Raw genomic sequence first — 19,632 nt, forward strand, 5'->3', positions numbered from 1 at the left:
TTGTTACATGTATCTTGCTTCGGATGAATTGTTGTAAGCTCTGAGTTGTTTTCTGAACAAAGGCAACCAAAATACAAACAAATAAAAGAAATAGTACAGTTGTTCCCCATCCTTTCTTACTAAAATAGAATTTTTCAAAAACTCCATATCCCTATGTGTATTATACTATAACAAGTTTAGCATATCTGTAAATTATGAATTCCTAGATTTTTAGATTAAGAATGACCTAAGGTTGAAATGTTAATTAAATGTTTTAATGTTCTGTAGTTCTAAAGAAAATAGTTGGATAAAATGTCAGCATTCAGGAGTATTTTAAACATTAAAAAAAAAAGCCATCTCCCTGAAAAGGAGGGTAATTGTACAAGTTTGCCTAATCCTTTTGATCTTGGCACACAGCAATACAGACTTCAGTTGAGATTAAAACTATGAATTTCAAAGGAAACATGGCCTTCAGTGTGTAAAATATATAACAGCTGGTTGACTAGTCCATTTAAAACTACACAATAACAATCGTCGACAGAATGATTCGCCGGCCAAAAGATGCTCTCCTGCTTGATGGTTCTATCCAGATACGATCCTGACTCGCACTTTTCTTCAGCAATGATACAAATGGGGAAATGAGCTTTGCACGGCCTGCTCCAAAATCTCTCATCTGCCCAACAGTTCAAGGGCAGTGCGGAAGTGCAGAACTCCTCAGAGTGATTTCTCTATCTGCTTTTCAGACTGAACTTCACTGTGCTGTACCTTGACTAAATTTCATTTTTTAAGACTCTGATCTGTCATTTTTATTTTTAGCATCCTGCAACTTCTTTCTCTGTCTCTCTGATCATCCAGTTCCTCCTCCCCTGCGTTGGCTTTCTTGACCCACTGATCGTTATGTCTCAGCCTCACACACCTTTTCTTTGTAAATAATGTAAACTTGTTTCACATTTTTGTTATAAATTTACATTTAGGCAAACATGCAAACTCTGAAGCGTTGTGATATTTCAAAGGCAATGTGGTAGAAACTTATTGTGAACTGATTATCATTCATTATATATGTCATTATTTCCACTGTTGTGTCTCAACCTGAAAAAGTAATCCTTCAATAGCTTAAATCAATGCACCTTTTTAAAAAATGAGGATTCATCTGGGTTTGTCACTTCTGGCAAATCTCATTTGGAAAGCATATTTGCACCCTAAATTTGTACCAGTCCAATATGAAAAAAAAGAGTGCTGGGTTTTGTTTGTATTTTTTTTTTTTTTGGTGACATTTTTTGTTTGGAAATTTTGGTACAAAACAGTTAACAACAAATTTTCTTTTCTTTGGATTTATTTCAAGGAAGAAAATTATAGGTACATTAAAAATTAAAAAAGTACTCTGATTCACCTAGCAATTCAGAGCCAGCATTTAAGGGGTTAATGTATCTTATTAGAGGGACAGGAAATCTGGCAACTATTGCAGAAACTAGACCTAATGGTGCACACAAACAATTTGTCAGTCTTCTTAAATGTGAATAGCTTTCCGCAAAGTGGCTGCTCTTGCTTTGTTTGAACAGGCTAAACTTTTCCTTTTTGGACTTTAAATCTTAGAAGTGAAATGCGATCCACGTATTCAATCAAAATCATTTAATTCAAAGCATATTTTGATTGGAACAAAGTTGACATGGAAAGAAACTCTAGAATAAAAAAGTTGAAAGGACTTTATATCATATATTTAGCAAGAAAATTTGAAACAGTTCTAATTAGGCTGAAAAAAACAGCTTTCTTCAATGTAAATTACAAAGGTCATATATCAATGTTAAGGAAACATTACCACTAGTGTTTGAAATCCAGCACATGCAAACATAACAGACTAGTTCATTTTAAATCTGTGTGTGTGTGTGTGTGTTTGTGTATGTGTAGGAAGAAGGCTGAATTACATGTATTTAAAATGAAAAATACTTAAAATTCAAAGTTTATAATTTGGTGGTGTGTTACCGTTTTGCCAATCCAAACATTAAGTTCTTTAAAACATACTGCTATCTACACTCTTAATTAGAAATTCAATTAAAATTGTACAAAACTAACTTTTCATTAAAAACATGATTAAATACATCTTAGAATTAAATGTTAATCTAGCCTAGATTATTAATCAGAGATTCTTGTTTTCTTATTTGAAACTTACAGCTATGGCATTTTGTAACTCACTGAATCAGGCCTTCTAGAAACCCTAGGGTGGAAGTAGCAGTATGGGTGTGTGGAATTGCTTATCTGGGCAGTATAGTCCTCTAGCCTTCTGGTTACACTGTTATCTCTGTACTTAAGGTTTTGTAAGTAATATTTGATCCTTTTTATTGATTTTTAAATAAAATTGTGTGTATATATTGCTGGTTTTTATTTAGTTGCTTTTTTTGATGAAGTGGTATGAGAGCATATAGCAAAAGAATAAATAAATATTAACATTAATTCAGGAATTCATTTTCATGGTTTTACATAGTTTTCATGGTTTTAAATAATTTTTATATTAGCAAAAATTTGACTTTTAAATTCAAAGGAAATTGCTAGAATATACTTGAAGTATACATATATTAATTAAATACATTTTAATGACTTTTATTTTAAAATTTTTATTCTCAAATAACAGAGTTTTTTGGAAAAAGCATACTTATTTCTATATATTATCATGTTATTTCACTCCTCTGTAGAAGACAAAAGTAATTTTATAAAACATTCTTATCAATAAATAATTCATTTTCTTAATGGGTTACTTTCATGAAAACATAGATTGTATCCTTCCAGTGAGATTTGTTGTTAGACACATATGCATATGTTATAATTATTTCTGACACAGAGCTACACAAATCAGCTATTTATGAATAATTTACTATTGTCTTTATAATATTAAAGCTTTAATTTGTTGATATTCTGTTTGAGGACCAAACAAATGAAAGTTACTAATAAGTGTTTGTATTTGACATCTGTATACTGTACTTTTTAGCATATCTCAAGTGTTTTAGCCTCTGCCTAATAGATCTCATTAAAAAAACAGATATCAACCCCAAGACAGTTTGTCAAGACTAATATGAGTCCCCCTGGATCAGATTGACAATTTGTGTGAGGCTTCATATGATAGTCTTATTTGATCCTTAACAATTGGGCATTAGTCACTGATTTATTTTATAATAACTCAAATAAGTTGAATATTATTGTATTGTGTTGGACATTTTAGTGGATTTTATTTTTTACAAATTTTACTCAGAGCACACATTGGATGTAAATGATGTATCCAGCCTGCTAGGGGAGTACTAACAATTGATTGGTTAGGTTTGAGAGCAGCATGGGAAGAATGTTACTATCCCCTAGCTGCAAACCATATTTAACTCTAGTCTTAATGAGGACTGTCTGTCCTGAAGGCTTTGAAAAATTTCAAATACTTAGCATTCCACTGGCATGGTTTTATTTTTTTGGTGACTACAAATGTAGGGCTAAATAAGTTTATATATAATATGTGTGTATGTGTACATATACATACATGCATACATATGTTTATACATACACACATATGAGAGAGCATTTTTAAAAATATATTTAAAAGATTTTAAAGAATTTTTAAGATAGGCTTTATGATTTATGTTTTTGAACCTCAAAAACAGAAGTTATAAAGTGTAATCCCAGGGTACTCCGCTTTGAATTATTTTTGTTTCATATTTTTTCCATTAATTTCTTCCTGCTTATCCTTCTCCCTCCTCTCAAGGCTTTAGTAACTGTATTTGTTTATTAATGTATATCTCAATTAGGTAACAGGCATTCACTGATACCAAAATAATGCTAAAGTTCTGAACTGGCTGTTCTGAAATTATTTCAAAACTTCTTGAAATTCCCTTATAACCATCCAAGTTATTCTTTTGGGTTGCTTTTTAAAGCTTTGGGATGTTGCAAGAAATGTTTGAGTCCAGTTCATGAAAGTTTTAGCTTAGTTTTTAATTATTTATTCATGAAGAAATTATGTTTATCAACCTCTGTGAAAAGTTCTGCCAGTAATTCCCTGAATTACCGGTCAGCCCCTTTAGGATTAACCTATGAAAACGTAAGGCGAGGACCTGAACCTCAGAGCTGTGGTTATCTCTGCCTGTGGGTTTGTATATGAGCGCGCCGTATCTTTCCTTTCAGCATTGTTGCTTGGAATTCTGAAGCGGTGTCAAGATATAAAGCTCTTAAGCATTGAAATCTAACCAACTTCACCATTTTGAATGTGCATAAAGAAGTAATCAACCATTAGGAAAACTCAGTTCTTTGTTTGATGCCACATAAAATAAAATTGCCCTAGTTCTTAGAGCTTTAATATTGAGAAAATTCATTTGTACTTTGTCATTTGCTGAGCCTTCTAGAATTTTATAGTCTCAAGTCACAGCACTGCGGACACTCAGGAGACTCCTGACTGTTTTATCTTATTAAACAATTTTGAAATCATTAATTTTTAATTAGCTTGGATGCAGTTTTTTTTATTGTTTCAATAGTGTGTGTATATGAACTAAACGTTTTTTATTTAAACTACTGGCGAGAGTATTCTTTACATAAATAAGCGTAGAGTCTTTCTGAGCATACGCACTGTGACTTTGCTTCACACAGTCACACTTTTTTGTAGACTTGGAGATTTTATGTGCTAATCTGTGATAGTAGAGCTTCTCCTCAGTTTATTAACTTGGATTTTGAACAACAACCAAAAAGGATGTAAGCCCAAAGATACATATAAGTTCTTCCCTGATTGAAAGTTCTAATTAAGTGAATTGGAGAAAATTAACTGAAATTAGCTGTCAGAAAGTCACATTTAAATGAGTGATGAGCTAGTCTGGCAGTAAACATTTAAATGATATAAATTGCCATTTAAGTGTATGGTTTAATGTTTGTCATGCATTAATGTGACACGAGACTGCAGTGACAATCAAGCAGCTTGCTCTAATTTGAACATATTTAGGGCTTTTGTGTGGAGTGCACTGCACACAAATTAAGACAATTGCTGTTTTTATGTGTCAGTTTAAACATGTCCCCCTACTCCCCCCATCACTACCCAAGGCCTAAGTTAATGAAACAAACGTTATCATTTTTGTGTATAACTTCAATTAGTAGTTCCTGGATTTCTAGATTCATTTTTATTCATGTCTTTAAAATAGGAATTTGCTTTAAGTTATCACAAGCTCTTCTTTTCTTACTTCAAGTAAAATACGAAGTAGTTTTGGGTTCTGTTTATCTGTGTACTAGATTGGCAAATATAATGAATTTTATAAAGAATGTCTAAAACAGTAAATTTTGTAATTGGAAACCAGCTACTTTTTATGCATATTTCATTTGAAATACACTTTAGAATCTGAGAACTGCATAGAATTTTATTTATAGAATTATATTTCACATTTTGTAGTATGTGATATATTGTGAAGCCATATTAAATGTTATTAAAGGAGATATTATTTGTATTTAGCCATAAGCATCTTTCTTTCTCATAGACATTTATTTTAGTGCAGCATATATTTACACAAGTGTGTACCTGTGAATTATTAGGAATGTCTTGTCACAAGGTGGTTTATGTCTCATTGGATGCATGTGATAAAAGTTAGGTTTTTTTTTTTTTTTTTTTGACAGGCAGGACAGTGAGAGAGAGAAACAGAGAGAAAGGTCTTCCTTTGCCGTTGGTTCACCCCCCAATGGCTACTGTGGCCGGCGCACCACACTGTCCAAAGCCAGGAGCCAGGTGCTTCTCCCATGGGGTGCAGGGCCCAAGGACTTGGGCCATCCTCCACTGCACTCCCGGGCCATAGCAGAGAGCTGGCCTGGAAGAGGAGCAACTGGGACAGAATTCGGCGCCCTGACGGGACTAGAACCTGGTGTGCCGGCGCTGCAGGTGGAGGATTAGCCTAGTGAGCCATGGTGCCAGTCCGTTTTTTGTTTTTTTTTTTTGTTTTTTTTTTTAAAGATTTATTTATTTACTTGAAAGTCAGAGTTACACAGAGAGAGAAGGAGAGGCAGAAAGAGAGAGGTCTTCCATCTGCTGGTTCACTCCCCAATTGGCCAAAATGGCCAAAGCCATGCCAGTCCAAAGCCAGGAGCCAGGAGCTTTCTCTGGGTCCCCAACACAGGCGCAGGGGCCCAAGGACTTGGGCCATCTTCTGCTGTTTTCCCATGCCATGCTTAGCAGAGAGCTGGATTGGAAGTGGAGCAACTGGGACTCAAACTGGCACCCAACTGGGATGCCAGCACTGCAGGCTGCGGCTTTACCTGCTACACCACAGCACCAGCCCCTCAATTTTGTTTTAAAACCAACAGATCTCTTATGATATTTATAGTGTAGCAATAGCCACAACAGAAGTACATTGCAATAATTACTTTTTCCCCAAGTAAGAACTGATTTCAATGAGATAGATTATGAGTTGTATATTGATATGCTTTTAATTAACGTTCAGAGTTTGATAGTGCTTTAATTTTTTTTTTTTTTACTTATTTGACAGGTGGAGTTAGACAGTGAGAGAGAGACAGAGAGAAAGGTCTTCCTTCCATGGGTTCACCCCCTAAATGGCCGCTACGGCTGGCGCTGGGCTGATCCAAAGCCAGGAGCCAGTGCTTTCTCCTGGTCTCCTATGTGGGTGCAGGCTCCCAAGCCCCTGGGCCATCCTCCACTGCCTTCCTGAGCCACAGCAGAGAGCTGGACTGGAAGAGGAGCAACCGGGACTAGAAACCGGAGCCCATAGTGCTTTGATTTTTAACAATATTATTTATTAGTGTACTGGTCCATTATGCTAAACTTTTATGTTGGAATAACTCTGAACAATATTAGATGGTGTGAACATTAATACCTTCTGAAATATATCTTCAGTTTTTAAACTCTGGTATTTTTATTAAATTTAGCAAACATTTATTGGTTCCTATTGTGCTTTAGGTACTTTTCTACTAACTGGTAATATAATGATAAATAGAAAGTGGATCTTTTGCCCAACATTTTAACTGGATACTTGTTATGTTCATTCATTATTTATTGTATACTGTTACATTAATAGCATCAAGTATTTGGTCTGATTTGATAGTAATACCTAAAACAGAGATTCAGTATTTATTCTATCGTTCACAAGGTCTAATTTGTTCGCATAACAACTCAATCAAAATAATGAAATAATTTGGTTACACTGTAGATAACACAGTATTTTAAGCCTAGCAAAATTATAAATATTTCAAGTAGATAGTATATTTTTAATGTTTTCACACTTGCTTTCCCAAAGTAGGCTTTACCTCTTTTCTTTGAAACATAGAGGACCATGTGTTACAGATGTGACCAAGACAGGCCCAGTCCTGGTCTTCCCAGAGCTTACACTTCAGTGTAAGAATCCTGAAGCTGGGCGGGCATTTGGCTCAGTGGTGGGTTCTCCGTTTGAGACACCCACATCCCACATCAGAGTGCTTGGTTGAGTCCCTGCTCGTCTGCTTCCTATCCAGCTTCCTGCTCATGCATACCTTGGGAGACAGCAAGGAATGGCTAAAGTACTTGGGTCTCTGCCACCCATTTGGAAGACCCAGATTGAGTTCCAGGCTCCTGCCTTTGGCCTGTCCCAGCCTTGATGGTTGTGAGCCTTTGAGGAGTAACCAGAAAATGAAAGATCTCTCTCTCTCTGTCTCTTTCTCTCTCTGGTGCTCTGTCTTTCAAATACATATGTAAGACTAAGAACAAACTAGAGTATATCTGTAACCTCACCCATTTAGTAGATTTGGGGACACACAAGTGAGAGCAAAAGATGGAAGAAGTTTATCATGGCATGGCAGCTCATGTTCCCTAAAGTTTACCTCATCTTAAAAAATAAAAAAATAAAATAAAAAACAGAATACCAACCCTGAAGCAGTAATTACAATTTAGCATGCCAGTACTAGTAGGAAATTTTAATTATAAACAAAGGAGAAGAGATTCTGGTGGAAAATATTATTTTTTGAAAGTCATGTTCACAGTAAATTTAGTATTAACATTTATTGTTTGCTCTAAATATATCTCTTTGTCTTAAAAATAGAATTGAGTATAATCATGTGATTAACACCCTTTTTCAGGCCTTGGAGAGTGAATTTGTTTCCTGTCAGCTTCACCAGTGGATTGATCTCATTTTTGGCTACAAACAGCAAGGACCAGAGGCTGTCCGAGCCCTCAATGTGTTCTATTACCTGACCTACGAAGGCGCTGTCAATCTGAATTCAATAGCTGATCCAGTGTTGAGAGAGGTAAGTCATCTGACTGAGACAGAAACTGAAAGTCAGGTATCTTTACAATAGAAGGTATGAGATACCATCTTCCCTTCCCTTTCATTTTGCTGAAAAGGAAACTGAAACCAGATGGGTAAAGTGACTTAAGCAGGAGAACTGTCAATTAGTGACCTAGCTGGGACTTGAACCTAGGATTTCATTCCAACAAAATGTTTGACTTATGTATAATGAGGGTCATTTTCAGTGTAAACCTATTAGGAGATCAGTAATCATATTTATAATCAAAGCTTACAATTTGGGAGGCCACGGATATGATTTGAAATAGTAGAGAAATAATAACTAATTCATTAAAGAAATATGATTGTAAACATACACCTATTTAAATGTAAAGTGTTAGCACATATACTATAGCTCACTCAATGTAATTGGCCTTTCTCTGTATTCTGGATTGACTGTCTTCCCCATTCACACACCAGTGGTTACTGAAGAAGTTTATACCGTTTGCAGGGTAAATCCAAAAGACAGCACAAAGATTAGTCCTTGCACCAAACTCTGCTGGAGCTCATCATACAATGGGAAGGTTGCAATAAGTAAGCAATTATAATGTACTGTGGTAAGTTCATTAAAGAGATAACAGGCATAGAGAATAAGAATGAAGCAACTAACAAGAGTCCAGTTAGGTTTTCTGGGAAATGAGAGGCTGGGGCTGCATATTGTAGGATGGACAAGACTATTGGGTATAGTTAAGAGCAAAGATATCCACACAAAGGAAACTGCATAGATAGAAGAGATTACAGCTGGAGAAGGTGGTGTGTGTGGAACCAAAGACGATCAAGTCAGAGACAAGAGTCAGATCATAAAAAACTTCAATGCCATAAAAATAAATATTTTTAAAAAATGTATTCATTTACTTATTTAAAAGGCAGAGTTATGAAGAGAGAAAAAGAGAGACAGAAAGAGTGAGAGAGAGAGAGATCTTCTATCTTCTGGTTCACTCCCCAAATGGCCACAACAGCCAGGGCTAGGCAGATCTGAAGCCAGGAGCCAGGAACTTCTGGGTCTCCCATATGGGTGCAGGGGCCCAAGCACCGGGGCTATCCTCAGCTGCTTTCCCAGGTACATTAGATAGGGAGCTGGGTCAGAAGTGACACAGCCAGGACACCAACCGTTGCCTACAAGGGAAGTGGGCACCACGGGTGACGGCTTTACCCACTATACCACAGCACTGGTCCCCCAGAATAAATATTTTTAAAGGTTTATTTATTTGTAGGGCCAGCACTGAGGTATAGTAGGCTAAGCTTCTGCCTGCAGCGCTGGCATCACATTTGAGTGCTGATTCATGTTCCAGTTGCTTCTCTTCTGATCCAGCTCTCTGCTAATGGCCTGAGAAAGCAGTGGAAGATGCCCAAGTGCTTGGGCCCCTGCACCTGCGTGGGAGACCCAGAAGAAGCTCCTGGCTCCTGGCTTCGGATCTGCGCAGCTCCAGCTCAGGCTGTTGCAACCATTTGGGGAGTGAACCAGTGGATGGAAGACCTCTCTCTTCATCTCTCTCTCTGTTTGTAACTCTGCCTCTCAAATAAATAAATATTTTTTTTTTAAATTTTATTTATTTGAAAGCGAGAGAGAGAGAGAGAATGCTGTCATCTGCAGGTTTACTCTCCAAATGCCCACAATGGACAGGGCCGAAACCAGGAACTGGGACCTCAATCTGCGTCTCCAACATGGGCAACGAGAACCCAACTGCTTGAGCCATCATCACTTCCTCCCAGACTCCACAACAGCAGGAAACTGGAGTCAGGTGCCAGAGCTGGGAGTCAACTAAGTATTCTGATGTGGGAAGTGGGCATCTTAATTGCTAAGCTGAACACCTGCCCCCATCAAAAATGATTTTAACTGGCTAATAAGACAGTGGGAAATATTATTACATGACCACATGTATGTTTTAGAACCTGTGTGGAAGAAGATTGAATATGAGAAAACTGAGAAGTACCCATTAGATTTTTTTGACTAAGAAGCCACTTGTGATCTTAGAGACAGTAGTGTAGGAAGTAGTGAGTTGTGGGGGGCCGGTGCCGTGGCTCACTTGGTTAATCCTCTGCCTGCAGCGCTGGCATCCCATATGGGCACCAGGTTCTAGTCCCGGCTGCTCCTCTTCCAGTCCAGCTCTCTGCTGTGGCCCGGGAAGGCAGTGGAGGATAGCCCAAGTGCTTGGGCCAGGAAGAAGCACCTGGCTCCTGGCTGTAGCAGCCATTTGGGTGGTGAACCAATGGAAGGAAGACCTTTCTCACTGTCTCTCTCTCTCACTGTCTATAACTCTACCTGTCAAATAAATAAATTAAAACAATTAAAAAAATAAAGAAAATAGTGAGTTGTTCTATGAATAGGAGGTGATGAAATAAAATTAACGAAGAAAATTCCTTAAGGGAGAAATTTTTTTTTAAGATTTATGTATTTATTTTAAAAGAGTTATGGGCTAGGAGGATCTTTCATCTGCTGGTTCACTCCCTAGATGGCTGTAGTTTGTCCAGCTGAAGCCAGGAGCCAGGAGCTTCATCTGGGTCTCTCACATGGGTGGCAGGGGCCCAAACACTTGGCCTTCTGCTGCTGCTTTTTCCAAGCCATTAACAGGAAACTGAATTGGAGGTGGAGCACCTAGAACACAAACCAGTGCCCATATGGAAAGCTAGCATTGCAGGCAGCAGATTTACCCACTATGCTACAGTGTTGACCTCTGAAAAATTTGTAATGGTTTTATTAAGGGGTGGGTGTTGTGGCACAGCAGGTTAAGCCACTGCTTGTGTTGTCTTTATTGGAGTGCTGGTTCAGGTCTTGGCGACTTCATTTCTGATCCAGCTTCTTGCTTATGCATCCTGAGAAGGAGCAGAGAATGGCTCAAGTGCCTGGGCCCCTGCTGCCCTTGTGGGAGACACTTTGGAATTCTGGGCTCTTGGCTTTGCAGCCTTGGTTGTTGCAGGCTTAGAGCACAAACCAGCTGATGAAGATCTCTGTCTTCGTCTCTCTCTCTCTGTTTCTTTTTATCTCTGTAGCCCAGCCTTTCAAGTAGACGAAAAAATTAATAAACTCTAAAAAATACTTTTTAAAATTGTATTTAAATGTAGTTCACAGCTGATCGAATTCACCCAATAAATGTGCACGATGGAATGAACAGTGTTTAGTCTATTCACAGGTTTGTACAAGCATTACCTCAATCTAAGAATATGTTGATCACACTAAAAAAAATCTTTGTTCTCATTAGCAGTCATTCTAAGAGACATTTATTTATTTTTTTTAATGAGTGGACATTTGACTGTGTTTCTGTGTTAATTGGAAAGATCCACAAAGAGGGAAGCATGTCAGACGCACTGGAGAGAAAGCATATAGTAGTCTATCAGGCTCTATGAGGAAGTGGAAAGGAACAAAAGCCAGAGCACAGGCAGAGATAAGCACTGGGCAGGAGGCAGCGACACTGCTTTGTCTGAGACTGGAGAGCAGAAGCTTAGCACAGCGCTCGGATAAGTCATGGTGTGTGGGTGAGATGGAAAGGCAACACGATTACAGCCCAGTGGGTTTGTACAAAGGATGGAATGAAACCTAACACAGTGATGTGTGCTTGACAGGTGCTGCTTAATAATTGTTATTTCTCTACTGTGTTTCTTTTTCCTGCATTTGTAACAGCAGGAAAGTGTAGGGGAAAAAAAAGTCAAAAAGAGGTGTGTGTGTGTGTGTGTAGAGACAGACAGACAGACACTGGTAGGGTTTTGCCATGGAAGTATAGTAAAATGTATAAAAAACAGTTGAGAGTAGAAGAGGGGCTGATGAAACTGTTAAGAGGGTGTTGTTGAAATGATGAAATGGGGAGCTAGATTGACCAGTAACGAAGGCAGGAAGGGGCTGATAATCGTAAATTCGTGTCTTTCTAGTATTAAAAGCAACTAGAGGGGCCAGCACTGTGGCACAGTGGGTTAAGCCAGCATTTGCAGCACCGGCATCCCATAAGGGCACTGGTTCAAGTCCTGACTGCTCCACTTCCAGTCCAGCTCTCTGCTAATGTGCCTTGGAAAGCAGCAGAAGATGGCTCAAGTCCTTGGGCCCCTTTACCCAGTGGGAGACCTGGATGATGCTCTTGGCTCCTGGCTTTGGCCTGGGACACCCCTAGCCATTGCAACCATTTGGGGAGTAAAACAGCAGGTGGAAGATCTCACTCTGTCTCTCCTCTCTCTCTCTCTAACTCAGGCTTGCAAATAAATAAATAAATAAATCTTTTTTAAAAAGCAACTAGACTAATTTCTGTTAAGTAGCTGTATATTTACTTATTTCTGTTCTCTACTATACGCTGAGTTCAATTTGGAACACGTCTGTGTTCCAAAAAAGGCAGTCAAGTTGTCAATGCAGAAGTCATGTATTCTCCTGCTGTTTGAGAAAAGCTCCCTTCCTCTTGAGAAATATTCCATTGTAGAGTGAATGGTTAATACATATGGCATAGCAAGTGATCATAAAAATAATCTCTCTATAAAAAGAGCACTAAACGATAGAAATAATAACCATAAGAGGAGGAAGAGTAATCAGAGTAACAGCCTGCAGCACATTAAACTTTTATGTTGTTTTTAATTTTTAGAAAACAGCTGTTTTATCTATATACAACTATATCCGCATTTACATAGATCACACAACAGAAAGAATTTTTTAGGCAAATATGCTAATCCTTTTTCATATATCTTGTGACCCCAAATTAAAGATATAATCTTAACTTTAACTCTTTATTCTAATAGACCTCTCTTTTAAAAAAAAAAAAAGTATTTATCTATTTGAAAGGCAGAGCATCAGGGTCCATGGGGGTAAGGGGCTGGCAGACATATTGGTCTTCTAGCTGCTGGTCCACTTCTTAAATTACTGCAAGAGTTAGGACTGAGCCAGGCTGAAGCCAGGAGCCAGGAACTCCATCCGGGTCTCCCACTTGGTGTCAGGGGCCCACCCGAGCACTTGAGCCATCTTCTGCTGCCTTCCCAGGAGCATTAGCAGGAAGGTGGGTTGGAAGTGGAGCAGCTGGGAATTGACCTGGCATTCAAATAGACCTTTTTACTTCTTTTATTTCTCTGTCTCTTTGATACTATTTTCCTTGTCTTCCTACCTTTCCCATATTTAAAAGAAATGTAATGTATTTATACATTCGAAAAGCAGAGAGTTAGAGAAAGATGGACAGAGAAAGTACCCATTCACTAGTTCACTTCTCACTTGCTCAAAATGTCCAGGAGGTAGAAGCTAGGACAAGGAGTTCAAACCAGGGTTCCGACATGGGTGGCAGGGCTCTGATTGCTTGAACCATTCCCCATTAACAGGCCTTTGAATCAGAAGCTGGAGCCAGGTAGCAAACTCAGGCACCCTGGTAGGACACATGAGCATCTTAACCCTGCCTTCAGCATTAGGCCAAATGCCAGCCCTACCTTTACTGTTTTTTTTAATCTTTTTTAATTTTCCAGCATTACAAATTTAAAACAGTTGGTTATTGAGTAATGATTAATCCTGCTGGATTTGGTTTGGCTCATTCACTTCTTTTTCTTCAAACACAATCTTAATAAGCCTTTCTATTACCATTTCTAAAAAGCTGAAAACCAAGGAAAAAGGAAAATTTAAAAAGAGAGAAAAATTTGGGTATTTGAATTCAAGGTGAGATATGAGTAATAATAATTTTACCATGAAAAAAAGCCCTTTATTCAGTAAAGAAATATAATGTATCAAATATTTGTTTCACAAAATAATTTTCCAAAATAGTAAATAGAAGTATTTTCCTTAAAAAATTTATTTGATGTGTTAATAATTGTATTTATAGGTATGGCTTCTAGAACACTCTCATATCCATACTTATCCAGAATTCTCCTATTTTTATATCAATGGTATTTGCTATATGCAAAAAATTCAAAGCTAATTATCTGGTCTTTGGTATCTTAGAATGAAACAGCTCACTGATGGAGTCTACTAGGTAGAAACCTGCTTTTATAAAGTATGCATATTGTGTCTGTATAAAATCCTGTGACGTAGCTTGATATGGGAGCACGAAAAAAGAGCAGTCACTGCAGGTTAGGGAAGTATAACTGCAGGAACAGAATCCTTACAAAATAAGAAGTTAAGTAGGTGAAGACAAGGAAAGGGAAGAGGCATTCAAGCAGAATTGCATGTGAGAAGGAGCACACCATTTACCCTTTGGCTGGAATAAACCATGTGGCAATGACAAGAGTGTAGGAAGGTGGTGAAACAGTTTCATTGATGGTATCTTTGCAGCGTGTTTGGAAACCACTGATGCCTGTCTACCATTAATCCAGGCCACCCTCATCATTTCCCCTGGACTAACTGTTAGTAGACCTGGTCACTTGTTTCTGTCCTTACTTACCTACAACCCACCTGCCAGAGTGACATTTCAATACTTTAAAACAGATGACGTCACTGCCATACTTACACTTTCGTGTCTCTCAATAAACAGAGTAAAATCCTACTTAACGCACATAGTCTGACCCTGCCCGCCTCTCTGATCTCATGTGGTGTTATTCTTTTCCTCATTCATGTGCTCGGTCTTGCTGATCTTTCTGTTCCTACTCACGGGAAGGTTGTCACTTACAGTGTGCCTTTTGGTGATGACTGTTTTCTTTGGCCTCAGATTTTCATAACCTGCTTCCTTGTCACTTAGGCCACAGATTAAAGTTATCTCCTCAGAGAAGGAATGAGTAGTGTATTAACAATGGAAGTGTATTCCTCCTTGTTCTAGGCCTGCAGTCCAGGATCACTATGCCAGCACGTTTGGGCTCTGGTGAGGGCCTGGTCTCCTTTTCCAAGAGAGAGCCTTAAACTCTACATCCTCCAGAGAGGTCAGAAGCTGTGTCCTCACATGGAAGAAGGCAGAAAGGCAAAAGGGGCTAAGTAGTTCCCTCTGGCCCTTTATAGGGCACTAACTCCTTCATGAGGGTGGGAGCCACATGACTTACCCTGTCTTCTAAAGGCCCATTTATTAATACCATCACAAGGAGGATCAAGTTTCAGTGCATGAATTTTTTTTGGGGGGGGGGGCATTCAGACCATAGCAGTTACTAATTTTTTTTTTTTTTTTTTTGGACAGGCAGAGTTAGACAGTGAGAGAGACAGAGAGAAAGGTCTTCCTTCCGTTGGTTCACCCCCTAAATGGCCGCTACGGCTGGCGCGCTGTGCCGATCTGAAGCCAGGAACCAAGTGCTTCCTCCTGGTCTCCCATGCGGGTGCAGGACCCAAGCACTTGGGCCATCCTCCACTGCCTTCCTGGGCCACAGCAGAGAGCTGGACTGGAAGAGGAGCAACCTGGACAGAATCCAGCGCCCCAACTGGGACTAGAACCCAGGGTGCTGGCGCCACAGGCAGAGAATTAGCCTAGTGAGCTGCAGCACTGGCCAGCAGTTACTAATTTTTAACTTAAATTTAAAAATGGGGCATACAGGTTTTTTTTTGAAATCTGTTAAGATTTGAAAGATATTGGAAATAGTTAATTTTTCTAACTGTTCCATGTGAACCTGGAAAACAATGGGTACTCTACAAGTTTTAGGGGTGGAGGCCATAATGTATGACACAATGAATAATTGGAAATAAAGAAGTATAATTGTTGAATGTAGATTTTTATTAATATTATCATATGCTATTTGTGCCACAATATTTGATCTTCAACTAAAGAATCATATACTGTTGTTCTCTTTCAATTCCTGTGCTTTCTTTTTAAGTTTTTCCCTTAACTGCTCCCTAGTTATCTGCTCTGACATCTTGTTACTGTATCAGTATGCCTACGTTTTGGCCACCCATCATTCTGCATACTGTTTCTTAGATACAGTAGCCTAAGAAGCCAAACAATAAGATGTGATAGTATTAAATTAAATTAAATGGGTTTTGATGACCATACCTGAAATAAAGCATAAATGACTGTAATCAAAACTGTATTCTGGGGTTGGATATTGTGGCACAGCAGAGGAAGCAGCCACTTAATGACATGCACATCCCATATCAGAGTACCTGGCTCATGTCCCAGCTGCTTCACTTCTGATCCAGCTGATTCACTTCTGATGGACCTGAGAAGAGCAGTTGATGGTCCAAGTACTTGGGTTACTGCCATCCATGTTGGAGACCCAGATGGAGTCCTGGGCTCCTGGCTTAGATTTGGCCCAGCCCCAGCTTTTGGGGCATTTGAGGAGTGAACCAGTGAATAGATCTTTTTCTTGTATCTCTCCCTCTCACTGGCACTCTGCTCTTCAAATAAATGAACAAATAAGTAAATAGTTTTAGAAAGGTATTCTAGTAAAGGGACCAAAGTTCAATGGAACAGAATGGAGCTTCCACAAGTAGACATATTGTACATAGGAATATATTATAAAAAAGTATTTTGTATCACTAGGAAAAGACTATCTTATTCAATATGTGATGTCAGGACAACTGGCTAATTGTTTAAATATAAATTAATGTATATCCCCATTTCACATCTTAAAATGAAAGAAAGTCCAAGTAAATTGCATGTATTTATTTGAAATAAAGATTATATAAAATATAAAAAGTGAAACTACAGAACTTGGAATATAACATAGGTAAGTAGTTTTTTACTGTTGGAATGGGGAAGGCTTTTGTAAATCTAATATTCAAATCCAAATCAGGATTGGTGTTGTGGTGTAATAGGTTAGGGTACCTCTTGTGACACCAGCATCCCATGGTCGAGTACTGGTTCCACTCCCAGCTATTCTGTTTCTGATACAGTATGTGCTTGGGAATGCAGTGGAAAATGGCCCAGACATTTGGGCTGCTGCCACCCATGTGGAAAACCAGGATGGAGTTCCTGGCTCCTGGCTTCAGCTTGGCCTAGACCTGACTCTCGTGGCCATTTGGGGAGTGAAACAATGAATGGAAGATACCTCTTGTCGCTCTGTGTCTTGCTCTTGCTCTCTGTCTTGTCGCTCCCCGTCTTCGTGGAGGAACGACACTAAACCCTGCCTAGGTTTCCTATCCGAGTCACGGCACCATTATGTCGCTCCCCCTCTTCATGGAGGAATGACACTAAACCCTGCCTAGGCTTCATATCTGAGTCACGGCACCATTATGTCGCTCCCCGTCTTCGTGGAGGAACGACACAGGACCCTGCGCTGTTCTTTTGTCTGCTCGGCCCTTCCTGGGTTAGCTGCTGGTTCTTCCCGGGTTGGCTACCGACCCTTCCACCTCCGTGGAAGGGCGGTTCCCCCTGCCACTTTCCCCACTTCCGCGGGGGAGCGGCATACCGCCGGCCGGCTCTCTCGGGGGCTGCTCAGGTGTTCCTTCAGATAGATGTTCCTGGTGCATGTTGTCTCTCTCCTCCTTTATAGTCCTCTTCCACCAATCCCAACTCTGCTACCCACACGCCGAGTACGCTGCTCTCCTTCAATCAGGAGCAGGATCAGCTCCTGCAGGTCATCAGAATTCATCAACCTTTACTAATGCTGGAAATTCCGCCATTAGAAGTCATTTATTTGGTTACAATTTTTTTTGAACAATCCTTTCCAATCATTCTGCTGTCTGTAAATAGGGCAGACTAACAGTTTTGGTAGAAGGGCACATACAGACTCAGTAGTTCGGAGCAGCCCTTGTATGGGGAGAGCAGGGCAGATCCCTGGTTGTGCCTGGTGCTGGGGAGAAGAGGTGGAAGTTCGGAGACCGAAAGAGACCCTACGAGGAGATGTTACAGGGGAGCCATTTTAACGTGAACAGTATCTGTGCTGCTTCGTCTTGCACTTAGCCATTGGTACATTTCCTCAGCAAGTGTGATTTTCTCCTTTACCTTTCAAGCAAATGCAGTGTTATTTTCTGTTTATGTGAGTTCAGACATTAACTGAAGTTATTGATTTCCTTTTGAAAATAGAACTCAGTTTTATTTATGTAGATGGAAGGGAGTGTGTGGAGGAAGAGCCATGGTCTGGCTCAGTTTAAAGAATTATATACAATGGATCTTGTAACATGAAAGTTTAAGACCTGAAAGTTTTCCCTAAGTTGTGTTTAGTGTCAGTGGTTGGTTTTCCCTCTTCCAGATTTATCCTTCCAAATGCTGTTTTAGCAACTCATAATCACTCTGAGAAGGTCTGTTTTCCAAAAAGAGCAGCAGCAGTGTTTAAGTTTACATGACCCCTGTTTCATGACAGCAGTAGCAAATCAGATATCTTATCCAAGGAAAAGCATTTTTGGCTTAGCATCCCATCACTCTCGTGGTGGGAGTCAGCAGCGCCTCTCGGCTCCAACACTGCCGCACAGCACTGGCTGCAGTGAATCTTTCAGAAAGCATAAACACAATCGGTATTTATAGCATTGTTAACATTTGTTAAATAGTTGGGGGAGTGGTTTGTTAGAGGGCTCTAAGCAGGTGGGGCCGGGAACTTTGTTGTGACTGCCGTGAAATTTAAGAGTAGGACAACATGGTTACAGTGGCTGCAACACTATAGGACATCAGAAGCATTAAATGCAGTGAGGATTTCATGCCGCCCGCCCGCCCGCAACGCAGACTGTTTCAGAAACAGTCCTGCAGCATCTCTGGCCAGCCGTGTGCTCCACAGATGGCACGCTTGACACACTGCAGGGCAGGAACTGCATGATGAAAAGCCAAATAAACAGTAAGGATTAGTCAAGTTTTAATTGAAAACCTATGTAAAAAAATACCGTTAAATTATGCCAGACTTTCTTGTGCCTCAAAACCACGGTCATGGAAGTTTCCCTGACAGTTAACTGAGCTTCAGTGTTGTCATTAAAGCTCACCTCGTGTTTTGCTCATTATGAAGCCTGTTGCAGACTTCTTGGCTAAGTAGGTGTAGCTAGAGTTATGCATCCAAGACATAAAGCACAATTCTAATAGTTTTATGACTTTTCCCCCTTACCAGCTACCTGAGGAATTCTGAAACAGTCTCTTATGCTGATGACTTCTGTTGGGAACCTGTGTTTTCTCCAGGCCAGAGGAATGTGTAGTCTCAAACTGAGCAATGGAACTTTGTTCTCTAAATTTGTAGCTAAACATTAGCTTCTAGAAAGATTAAGGTTAAAAAAATTGCATAGACTTGAAAAGTCTATGTGAAATTACTTGAAAACATGACAGATTTCTAAATTCGTAGAAAAATACATCTTTTTCCTTTATTTCTAGTAGGCAAGGAAGTTTCCTCAGAGTTTATTCACTGCTTTTAGTTTTCATTATGAGTGCAAAGAAGCAAATGAAATTGTGTTAGTGTTGGGGAAACACTTGTCTCAAGTACAATTTTTTTATGTTATTTATTAAGCTATGTTATCACAGTAAATCTGTTGTCTTTCCTCTCCATCCCTGACAATACTATTTACGTGAGGAGAGAGGAGGGAAGAGAGAGTGTGTGTCTGTGTTTTTCAGGCTCTCAGTTCCTTGACTTCTGGGAGTATGGCATTGAATTCCTCACTGTGGCTCAGTGT

At 39.3% G+C, this 19,632-nt stretch overlaps 1 protein-coding gene across 2 annotated transcripts in view; it reads left to right on the forward strand.

Annotated features, from left to right (window-relative positions):
* Positions 1–19,632, forward strand: part of LRBA (LPS responsive beige-like anchor protein) — a 751,045-nt gene that overhangs the window by 657,113 nt on the left and 74,300 nt on the right. For both annotated transcript variants that reach the window (XM_051819347.3, XM_051819348.3), the window contains exon 47: positions 8,041–8,208. In XM_051819347.3, the coding sequence (XP_051675307.3) occupies positions 8,041–8,208 (168 nt within the window). The remainder of the gene's footprint in view (positions 1–8,040; positions 8,209–19,632) is intronic.

The sequence above is a fragment of the Oryctolagus cuniculus genome, chromosome 8 (genome assembly GCF_051225735.1).
Source record: "Oryctolagus cuniculus isolate XC-2025 breed Fujian yellow rabbit chromosome 8, ASM5122573v1, whole genome shotgun sequence".
Classification (NCBI taxonomy): Eukaryota; Metazoa; Chordata; class Mammalia; order Lagomorpha; family Leporidae; genus Oryctolagus; species Oryctolagus cuniculus.